At 38.4% G+C, this 12,051-nt stretch overlaps 1 protein-coding gene across 2 annotated transcripts; it reads left to right on the plus strand.

Annotated features, from left to right (window-relative positions):
* The first annotated feature begins 8,305 nt into the window (after nt 1–8,305).
* On the plus strand, nt 8,306–10,869 carry LOC118479796. Of its 2 annotated transcripts, XM_035974584.1 has the most exons (3): nt 8,306–8,464; nt 9,226–9,293; nt 10,700–10,869. In XM_035974584.1, the coding sequence occupies exons 1-3, from the start codon at nt 8,316–8,318 to the stop codon at nt 10,792–10,794; spliced, it is 312 nt and encodes a 103-aa protein (XP_035830477.1). In that variant the 5' UTR covers nt 8,306–8,315; the 3' UTR covers nt 10,795–10,869. The 2 variants fall into 2 exon arrangements, 1 of the variants encoding a protein (XP_035830477.1); XR_004860851.1 differs by lacking the exon at nt 10,700–10,869 and having other exon boundaries at nt 9,206–9,613.
* Nucleotides 10,870–12,051: the final 1,182 nt, after the last annotated feature.

The following is a 12,051-nucleotide window of genomic DNA, read 5'->3' on the forward strand; positions in this document are numbered from 1 at the left end:
ATCCGAGATGTTTTTGAGCATATTTTAAGTTCCCTATACTTTAACTTTATTTTAGAGCCTTGAAATGTGGTTAACGGGGCTTAAAAGTGCAAAAACAAATCAAGTTTTACAAGTGTAGAGACCATTTTTGAAATTTCTGGCAGATACATTGAATCTGGTCCATTTTTGAGATATGATGGTTTGAACCCATGGTTTTAAAATACCATGGGCTGGTATTTAATGGTTTATAAAATATTATGGGCCATTCTAGGGGTGCCCATGGTATTACAAAACCATGGGCACATGTGTACGGTTGAGATTAAATCACGTTTTTCGACGAACGATCTTAACGGTTCAAGGAAATCTATAAATACCCAACCCAACTTCATTCATTTCCCACATTTAATCTGATTCAAAGCTTTCTAAGTGGAAATACTTCCTACCTGAAAGCGAATCGGGTTAAATCTTGCGGGGACCTTCTGTAAGTATTCTTTCGCGTTTTTCATTCGTTTTAGCGTTAAAGTCAAACTGCGTTTGACTTTCTGCATTGACCAGTTTATGGTCAACGCGAAGTTTGTTTGAACTTCGTAACGTGAGCGTAATCACGATGGTTATAGTCCCTAGTGACTATACCTACTGATTTCCACGTTATCTAGGCTCAGTGACGAGTCGTAGTTTCGGCCAAAATGCGTTTCCTCGCGTATTTTGTAACCAAACTACTCTAGGGTATCAAAACCGTTTGTTTTGATACCAAACCTATTTTCTAACCTTACTAAACATGTTCTAGCATGTTTAGCTCGTCGCTTTTAGATTTGTGCTTGTTTAGGGTCGTAAAGGTAAGCGATCTAATCAATCGCTTATACTTTCGAACCCGACCCATTTGGTCGATCATTAGGATCCGACCAAACACTTTAGGTGACCATAGTTGTATATAAAAAAACCTTTTAAGGTTATACCTTATGGTCACGTCGTTTAAGTAGTTGTATGATAAGTAATTCTTATGCCTTAGGAAAATTACCAAAATGCCCTTTTTACGCATAAATTCATTTTAAGCATATGTAACCTAAGTTTTGAAATCTAAACTGATTAGACAATAATATTAGACATGTTAAGGCATACATTACTTGTCATAGGACTAGCTAGGCGTTCCGAACGCGTTTTACGCGAACGACGCGTTAAAGTAACGTAAGCTACCTAAACGGGTCGTAATGGGTCGTAAGCACTTAGGTTAGGTTTCATTTTAGTATGTGGGCTTTGATTAACCATATCATATGAGTTCCAATACTCATTTGGTTTATGAAACCTCATACTATCCAATCCCCCGATTTAGGTCCGGTTATTTATGTAGTTATCTATATAGGGTGCCGTTTGATTCCGTGATCCCTCTAGCTTTGCTTGGTTATTGTTCAAGACTTCTAAGCACCCTCAAGTGAGTACATAGTCCCCTCTTTTACTGTTTTTCAAACGTTTTGGGGTGAAACACATGTGCCTACTTGTTACTTTTGTGCTTTTCATGTTTTCATATCATATACTTGCTATGTTCATTAGTACACTATTAGTACATGATTTCATTATGTTTTGCTATGTATGTTTACTTAACATGCTAGCACATTGTTTTACATCACATTTCTTTTGCTATGTATGTTTACTTAACATGCTAGCACATTGTTTTACATGACTTTTCTGCTTCGTATGTTAACTTAGCATACTTAGTACATTTGATTTACATTTACCTTTTCATGCTATGTATGTTCATTTGGTCCATACTTAGTACATTCACATCACATGCTTACATTCGGTATGACATTTGGTTTGTAAAAACGAGACTTATATACATTCATTAACATTAGCTACGCCGCTCGGTAGTAAGTAATGGTACCATAGGACTTGACAAATCCCGTTCCTGACATCCCGGGTTGGTTTGGATGAAAGGAATGACTGAATCCGAAAACATTTCTTTTGATAACCTTTACTTAGGGTTATCCGTCTGTCTCAAGGCTTGAATGTATGCGTTTAACACACCGCATAAATGTTAGTATCAGTATAGCATGCATTACCACAAAACATAACATTGATTTAAACCAAGTTTTACTTCAATACATTGTTTTGTGCATTTTTACCTATGGTTTAGTTGATACATATATCACTTGCCATACATGACATTTTGTTTACACATTACATGATTGACATTTGACATAGACATTTTGATATTGACATATACATTTCATAAACATTTTGACATAAACATTTTGACATGGTTTTCACAAAGACATTTGACAAGTGGTTTAGACATGGGCAATTTACATTGGTGGTTTGTTTGGGTAAGTGATTTGAGTAACGAGACGTGTGTAATGTGATACAAGCATGGTGGATACGCCGCTGGTACTTCCTATATATAAGTGCTTGTATTATATTACATGTCGTAGCGTTATTTAAATCATTCAATTTGGACTTATACATTTTATACAAATAACATATTTTTCACAGGACATTGTTTTACAAAACAGTTTGTTTTATACAAATTCATTTTACTTGATTATTCATTTAACCTTACATTATTCTTTTAAATATACATATCCATCATCGCTTTTCAAATGATTTATAAAACAAAACGTTTTACAAGGATCATGGCTGACTTTTTGTTAAACAACTTTTTCTAAACTTATAAGTCATGAATCCTAAATCAATAAAACCTGTGTACTCGCCGGCATTTTTATGCTGACGTACCTATTTTCACATGTGTTTCAAGAGATGATGCATAGGATTAATCAAGATACACATAGGCGGACTTGGGCCTTAGTGACAATAAAAGATGCAAGACTAGTTAATTATGTTATACTTATTTGTTTGTTAAGACATTGTAACTCTTTTAATCAATAAAACAACATTTCAATTTTCCATGTGTTATGAAACAATGATTCTGTTACAACACTCCCCGACGATTCCGCCACGTTTAGTTGTTTTACGTGGTCGGGGTGTGACACTATTGCATCAGCAACGGCTGAAAAATCTGATGATGAATCAGAAGTTTCAAAGGCCTGGCTGTTTGATGGTTGTGGATCATTGGAAGTTGTTTGTCTTTGTGAGTTAGAGATAAGAGCTAAAGATCCCCCTCTTTGAATGGTTTCTTCAAATATTTCTTCCTCTCTGGAGATCAAGATGCTATATAAGTCGTGAAGACTCATGTTTCCTAGTTCTAAGGTTGAGGACAAAGTCATTGTGAGACTTCTCCATTCTCTAGGCAAAGCATCAAGAAATTTAATGTTTCTTTCATCATTTGATTTAGTTATTCCAAATTTCTTTAGCCCGTTTAAAAGTTTTGTGAACCTTTGATATGTGTCATTTAACTTTTCATTAGGTAAACTTTTAAACCTTTCATAGGATGAGACGTTGTTTGTTCTCTTGTTTCTCTTCATCCTTTCTCCTCCTTCACAAAGATTTTCCAACTGATCTCATATTTCCTTGGCTGATGCACAAGCATCAACTTGTGAAAATATGTCATTAGGGATGGCCATTATTAAGAGTGATTTTGCTCTTTCATCCTTAACCACCAGATCCTTGTCTTCCGGGCTCCAGTTTATTTCACTTTTGGGAGCACGAGAGGCAGGGATTCCTGGTGTTTGGTCAGTTGCTGGAATTGCTAGTATTTCAATCATTGGTATATGTGGACCCCTTTCAATGGATTGAAACAGAGCTCGGTCATGACCATTAAGGAAATTGACCATCCTGATTTTCCATTGGGGGTATTCCTCTCTGACCAGAGTCAGAGGTTTGGACATAGAACCAATGTTAAAAGCATTATTCCAGGTTTGAAAGTTGGCCATATTTAGAAAAAAGAAGAAGAGCGATTGATCGTTTGAAAATAATTTATTCAATCTGCTCTGATACCAATTATTGGACCCAGTATGGCCTTAACAACTTCTTTTTACGTAATATGGCAAGTGATTTCAGTATATGTGAAAAAGATGTGCGGAAATGGAAATCAGACTTTCAAGAAACAAGACCTACAGAATTATCAAGTTTATATCACTTTGAAACAAATTAGTTTAACAAGGTGATTGTAAGATTATTATCTAATATAAATGAATCTTGATTTCTGTGGGTGAGAAGAGCAGTTGGAGTTTGAGTCTTTGTATGTGAATGCTAAGCTTCAAACTCAAGTATCTTCTGCCACTCGAGCCTTCTATTTATAGACGGCTGTGGACATGAATAAACAATTGTTTATTCATGCAATAAGTCCTGCATAAAGTAGCAATTTGACATATTCATTGAATCCATCATTCAAGTTGCATTTGTAATCATGAAAACCAATAATGTCATGCTTCGGTCATGGGTGGCAGGATAGAGTTGTGATTTTAGACAAGTGGGTCTGTTATCAGAATTTCTGATAAGCCACTTCATCAGAAATTCTGGTGAACAAATCATCAGAAAGTTTGATGATCAGAATTTGTCAGAAACTGATGATATTTCATCAGAAATATCATCAGATCCATCAGAAACGACCTTCTCTGATAATCCAAATCAACTCTTTATCAACTTGAGATTCTTTGTAGTAGATACTTTGCCTTTTAGTTGTCCCAACTGTTTTTCTTCATCTTGCTGTGTTCTTCAGGACTGTTATCTTCTTCAGAGATTCAGTTGATTGAGATTTTCTTCAGTACTTACAAATAAAGTTTTCTAACATAAAGTATGCAAAATATGCGAAAATACTGCGATTTAGCGACATATACGATATAGGTACATTATGATCTGAATCTCTGGTGCTAGGCGTAACGAGTATAACGAGTAGTAACAATGCACGAACGTGCGGGTTGTTACAGTCTCCCCTACTTTAGGAAATTTCGTCCCGAAATTAATCGACAAGAAGGGTCGCGAGAGTTTATGCGAGCGAGTAAGCAATAAAGCGACGAGAGAGCGAGCGATCGATTGGGTATACACATACGAGGGCATTGCGAAGACCAAGCGAGAGCGAAGGGTAATGCGGTTCATTTATCTAAAAAGGCGATTACACACACAAGATTGCAATTCCAAAGCGTTTTAAATCTTCAAAAAGTCGATGAAAATCTTCCCATGGTGCGACGTTAACTGTAGCGATGTTCACACCAGCACGATGGAAAGGGTTTTGTTAGGTTACTAAAACATTTTAAAGTGATCAAAGCTCGTTTTACGAAATTTTCTCGCCACACAGCGTTGACTTGAGTCGATTGTCACACCAGCGTCACAAGAAAATCTCGTTTTGTACAAAGGTTGTGATTAGTTTTTAGAAAAAGTTTTGTAAGAAAAAGGTCAGTTTTAAAATTTGCGTAAACAAAGCCTTTTATTTATATCAAAAATTTAAATTTAAAGTCGGCCCCGCATGTCACTTTCCCATGAAAGTTCTACGATATGGTTAAAACACTTATATATAGGAAGTACAAGTGGCGTATCCACCATGTTTTAGCCAGATGGCTTCCGTCTCGTGAGGCAGTGTCATCCGTGTCGACATAGTACAGACAGAATTGCGGTGACTCAATCCAAACGAGAAAGGGTTGGATTACGTCTTGAAAGGGCGAACTGAGCGATGAAGTCGTTTTCGAACTCAGGTTAGCGATATAAGTGAGGTAATTAATCGATTGGTAACACAACATAACACAATAAGCAAAAGCGACACGCGAAAAGCGATGAGCGATAGCGTCAAGTGGTACCAACAACCGTCGAGTGATAAGCGACAGTCGATGCGTTGCAAGCGATGAAGACATGCGATTTGATTAGATTTAATAACACCACAATTTTAAACTAACATTAGCCCACATGGTCTTTTTCCATGAAAGTCTGCTGATATGGCTAAAACACTTATATATAGGAAGTACCAGCGGCGTTTCCACCATGTTTTAACCATATGAGTTTCGTCCCGTGAGGCGAGGACGTGTGTGCTAACATTACACAGATAACACAGATAACACAAATAGCGATGGTGATAAGCGATGAGAGTATCGAAACGATGAGATAGGTGCAAGAAGCGTTACGGAGAAAAGCGACGAGTGATGTGCGATATTCGTCAAGCGATTCACGATACACGATTCTCAGCAAGCGATGAACAGTAGTGGTAAGCGATAAAGCGAAACATGCGTAGTAAGCGATGCATAACTAGCGACACACACACATAAGCGATTAAGCGAGAACACATTAAAAGTGATAGCGATTCACACAATAAGCGATAACCAGCGGTAGAGACTGCGAGATACTTACCATATGCGATTGCGATTTCGAGCCACAGAATAAGCGTTTTGAGATTGTGAACACACGATAAGCGATAGCGCGAGACACATAATATACGATTGCGATTTGCGAGATAGATTCTAGCGATAATGGGATTGCGAGCATGTTGACTTACGAAAAGTCTTGCGATTACACGCTTTGGTTTGCGATTGAGATTGTTACGCCTTGCGATGTACAGTTTAGTGTGTCGAAAATAACCATAATAGTATAATAGGTCTACGTTCCAACTCCACATGGCACTTTCTTCACAAAAACTTCGGTTGGCACAGCGAAACACCGTTATGTTCAACCATGCGCCTCTGTTCCGTGAATAGGTGTCACATTTCGTCAGACATGGTCAAGACGCTTATATATAGGAAGTACCAGCGGCGTATCCACCACGCTTAACCATGCCCTGAACGTTAAGGCATCATTGAAACTCACTACGATCTTCGTGCACTAACCAAAATAATCCCGTGTTCACCCATGATTAATTTGATTCTTGCGCGTTTATCGTACCTTATCTCAAGAATGCATAGTAGGGGTAAAATACATTATATAGTACATAGTGCTAGCATCTAGATTGTGCGCGAGTATAAGAGAGAAATAGAATCCACATGCGTCGAGAGATAGAATATGTTTCCACACACATAAACAGAAATTGATGGCGATAAGTCGTATTATCACAACAACATTAGAAGCAAAATAACGTTGCTGTGGAGGACTTCAGCGGGACTGTGGTTGCTGCTAAAATTCCTCAAGGTTGCGGTCCCGTGCGACAGTGCTGCGTAAGATGACCATACCAGTTGCAATTTGTGCAGTAGCGGCAGTTAGCTTCTGGTGGGTGATGATACGTACACGTGAAACACAGGGGATGAGTTCCGTTGTAGGCGCGCTTCAAGTGAACTGGAGCTGCTCAGAGAGGTTCTGGTTGCGACAGTCCAGTTGTTGAGGAGTCTGGGCTCATGGTCTTTCGTTTGCGGCTGGGTTGGGCTTCTTGAGATGATGCAGTGTCGTCGGCGGATTCGTCTGATGATTTGCTGGAGACATCGTCGGAGGAATCTTCAGAAGCATCGTTGGCGGACTTGCTGGAAGAATCATCAGAAGAATTGATGATGATTGCTTGATGAGCTTGTTTGACAGGATTCTTAGAGAAGAATCCGTCCAAGACTCATTTGTCGTTGATTTCTGCGGCCAAACGGTAGGTTTCTTTGATGGTGGCAGGTCTTGCAGCTTCGACAAAATCACCCACACACTCTGGCAAGCCGCGAATGTATTTTGGGATGGCTTTTTCTGAAGTGTTAACTTGACTTGGGCAGATTGCGCTAAGCTGTTTGAACCTTGCGGTGTAGCCAGCATTGTCACCTTCGACTTGCTTGATTTTCCAAAATTCCTCTTCTAGCTTCTGGACTTCGTGCGGAGGGCAGTACTCTTTCTTCATAAGCTCTTTCAGCTCATCCCAAGAGAGAGCGTAAGCTGCGGAGATCCCACGTTTGTTGCGTTCGGCGGTCCACCAGTCGAGTGCTCGCGATTGAAATACTCCGGTTGCGCAAGTAGTACGGAAATTATCGGGACACCCACTTTGACGAAGCGTAACATCGATAGAATCGAACCACTGGAGTAGTTGGGTCACACCTCCTTCACCCGTGAATTCCATCCGATCACAGGCTTTAAAGTGTTTGTAGAGAAAAGCAGATTGCGGCGCTTCCGTCTTGATGTCTTCCGTGGTTCGAGAGTGGCTGAGAGAGTGCACTTGAGAGACAATTTGAGGAACAACCTTGGCCATTTCCTTGACCACTAGCGAGGCAATCCTCTTCTCGGCGCTTCGTTTGGCTCTTCTCCTCGCTGCTCGTCTCAAGATAGAGTCGTTGGTGTAACACCCCGAAAATATAAAACTTTATATTAGAATTATAAAGTATAAATAGATGAGAATTTACCAATTAGGAAATTTAACCTAGTTAGTTACAAGCCTAGAAATAGCTTATAATAAGGTTAAAAGCAACTAAACTATAAGTTGAACAAAGTGGAAGGGCCTAAGTTGTTAAAAGTGAAACTTAATTGATAAAACAAATAAAAACAAACCAAACACCCCATTTGGGATGTCTGGTCGTACAAGAACACAGGGGGCGACACAGGCTCCCCACCAAACCCTTGTGCATGTCAAACTTGATCAAATTGAGGGTTCAAATCAGTCCCAAATCGAAATCCAAGCTCGTATTCATGAACACCAAGTTGAAAGGATCACAAGGTATGTAAAATTGTGACGTTTTGATCCATCTCAAAATTCTAGGTTATTTGTAAAAAAACTGAAATTGAGCTTGATTATGTCATGCATGAGTGAATCTTGAAGTAATATGATGTCTAGGAGTAAACCCTAGTCAATAACATGTTAGATTGTTGGAAAAACTATGAGATTTATGATAATCCATTGATAAGCTAAGTGGGTTTTATGTTAATATGATGAACACTAGGAAATAGATTGTTGATCTAGTGTAAATTGACGATTTTGAAGTGAATTCAGAAATTATAGAAGTTAACCACTTTGTAAGATGGTTAATTTATGTGAAATTTGGGGTAAGAGATAAGCTAGAGACATGATAAATAAACATGTAAAATTCTGCCCTTAAGGTGTTCGTTGAAATGCCTCAAAGAAGGCTCGAAACTAGAATTTTGTAGTTAAAACACCTAGTTGTGATGTTTCGACTATTATGCAAAAAGTGATTAAAGAGAGAGTTCTAAATGTGTTAAACGCGATTAGAACTTTGGTTAAAACGGAGGTTTAAAGATAACGCCTACCGAGTAGTTAAAGAGTGCTAAAACTAGTTGATAACTCGAAAATGCAAATTAGTATACTAATGGGCATTTGACTATTAAAAAGGTCAAACTGACCTATAATACGATAAATAGCGATTTTGATATGAAATACATAAGGTGGAATAATCGTATTAGAATATGATTAAACTAACCACCTTGAAAACGATGATGATAGTTTGACGCGTAACAAGCTAGGTGGAAGCTTGGAGTGAAAGCGGGTCAAACAAGTCAAGCATGGAAGAAAAGCGTAGCTCGGATGCAAGGTAAGTGAAACTTACATAATTGTGTAGATTACTTGTTCATTCTATACGTTATAGATGCAATAATGCTAATATTGAAAATATGGATTTCCGACGTGATTGATACGAGTCGGAACATATAAAGATGATAAAAACCATGTTTATGGCAAAAAGGGGATTCGGTAATGAAATCCGGGACGGGATGGATGTATGAATTAGAAGTCAAAAACCATGTTTTTGATTTAGTAGGCAACGTTGGGCATATAGGCCGAACGGGTCAAATGGTGGTGATAACACTATTTGACAATATCGACTAATGCGATTGTCAAGTCTTGTGTTAACAGGAGCGATTATCGATTCAGTTAATTTCGCCCACACTAAGTGTGATGAATAAAAGCAAGGTATAAATTGGGTCTATATGTTGACCCTAGCCAGGTACGTATGCATACGATTATAGTTAACATACAAACTTGGTCAAATAAGTAGTGAAAGCCCCTCGTAGTAAAAGAGGGGCTAATGTCGACTAAAAAGCCCTTGAAGGGTAAATTGAGCGAACAACGTATAAAGGTTGTTTAGGAACTTATCTTACGATCTTGTAACCTTTAGACGCGCATGTAAGTTGTAGACATAAACTTTCAAGAGTTAAATGCTTAAATTGTGTGTTGCCGCAAAAATAACACATCCGTAGGATTAAACTCGGAATAAATAGTCCATTTCGTTAAATCCACCACATTCATAGTTGTGGTGGAAGTCTAGCTAATAACAAATTGGTGGAACTATGAGGTACATGAGAAATGAGCACCGTCCGTGCTAAAATGGTCGTAAATACCCTTAACGGGTCAAAATAAGATTTTAAACGAAAACGGGTAAATAATTGTGTAGAAACCCGTGCTCAATACTTAATATGATTGACAATATTAGAATTTAAGGGTTTATGATGAATGGTGGTCAAACAAACATGTTTGTTTGATAATCACATAGTCGGGTCGAAAATTGTTGAAAAGATAATAAGCCGAAGGCTTAAAAGTCTCAATTTTATTTAATCCGGATGTTAGATCTTAACTCCATATAATGGAGAATTAAATTATAAACATGTGGGAAGAAACGGTAGGTCAAACGGATAAGCGGTTTGAAAGATACGAAAGATTTCGTGTCAAATTACGGCAAAATGGAAAGGTGGGATGCAGGTGCCACCGTAAATTACGGTGCCACCGTAATTTACGGTGGACCTGAAATGGTTTACGGTGAAACACTCCTGATTTACGATGGAAACAAGTCAAAACAAGGACTACCGTAAATTACGGTGTCCACCGTAATTTACGGTGGGCCCTGTACAAAATGTATTTTTGATCAGTTTTGTTTCCCAGACTTGTTTAGATACGTTTTAATTCCCGTATGACTAAAGCATTTCATGTTTTTATGAAATGTAGGTACTTTGTGGAAGCCGGAAGACGATCAAGCTCAACGAAGAACCGAACACGATACAGTTACATGCTTCCGCACTTCGCCACGTTGTCAATTTTAAACAACGAACTTCGATCACGTTATGTAGATTAATTTATAATTTGTAAAAGTTTTAAATAAACCCGCATTCATATAATATGTGTGGTCTTAACTACACATCTAATTGTGGTATTTACATATAAATTAACTAGAGTGTTACAAGTGGTATCAGAGCCTTGGTTTAAGAGATTCGAGTATGGTGGGGAGGAACCATGCTTGGACTTAAACCTTATGCTCTTGACAAAGAATAGTGTTCGGTTTGAGGCTTGATCGCAAATCCGGTAAGTACAAGTACGTGAATAGTTAGTATGCTAAAGTGTTGTAAACAACACATAGGGCTATCGTGTGATACGCGTTACCCCAATTAAAATGATTGAAATAGTTGACGAAAATACGCGCGTTGACGCGTATAGTAGAAAAAGCCTTGTATCATAATACGGGCGATTATTGAGGTTGACGTTACTAACTTTTGTGAATGTTTTAATTGAAGGACACTCGCGTTTGAAGACGACGAGAGTCAAAAGAATTGTGGATATGATGATGGAACGGTCCGAAGTATGACAAGAGGAGCATACTCACCGAGGACTAAATCGCGTAATGACCGCGAACAAAGTTAAAGGCAAAGAACGCCCGTAGGGGAAAACAGTACCAGGTGCACATTTTAAATAATAGCATAAATAGTAATATGCAACAATAAGTAGGAACCTAAAAGTTGCATATGTAAAATTAAAAACTTGGAAAGACCTGAATAGAAAACCTATCCGGGATATTGTTTCCAAGAAAAACAGATAGAGGTATTACTTACATAGGGCGTGATGTGAAAACTGTAAAAAGGTCATGCGTGTCATGTGTTAAACGCTTACTCTGGCCAAGTAAGTAGCGGCATATGTTACCATGAACTTCTTATGGCGGACACGTTTACATCCGATGTAGTAAGGGCAGGGTGAATGGGACTAATTAAAAAGTGCCCAAATGAATCAGATAAACAAAATATTTGATAATAATGTAAACGCACAACCAAGTGACGGGAGCGTATTACATTAGGATAATGAGCCCGAGTGAAGGGACAAACAAGCATGTAAAATGATTTAGACAAGTATTGGGAGGGAGTGTACTTACACTCGAACCCAGAAAACATCAAGCTATTGGGAGGGAGTGTACTTACACTCGAACCCAGAAAAACATCAAGCTATTGGGAGGGAGTGTACTTACACTCGAACCCAGAAAACATCAAGCTATTGGGAGGGAGTGTACTTACACTCGAACCCAGAAAACATCA

Source organism: Helianthus annuus, chromosome 6 (genome assembly GCF_002127325.2).
Source record: "Helianthus annuus cultivar XRQ/B chromosome 6, HanXRQr2.0-SUNRISE, whole genome shotgun sequence".
NCBI lineage: Eukaryota > Viridiplantae > Streptophyta > Magnoliopsida > Asterales > Asteraceae > Helianthus > Helianthus annuus.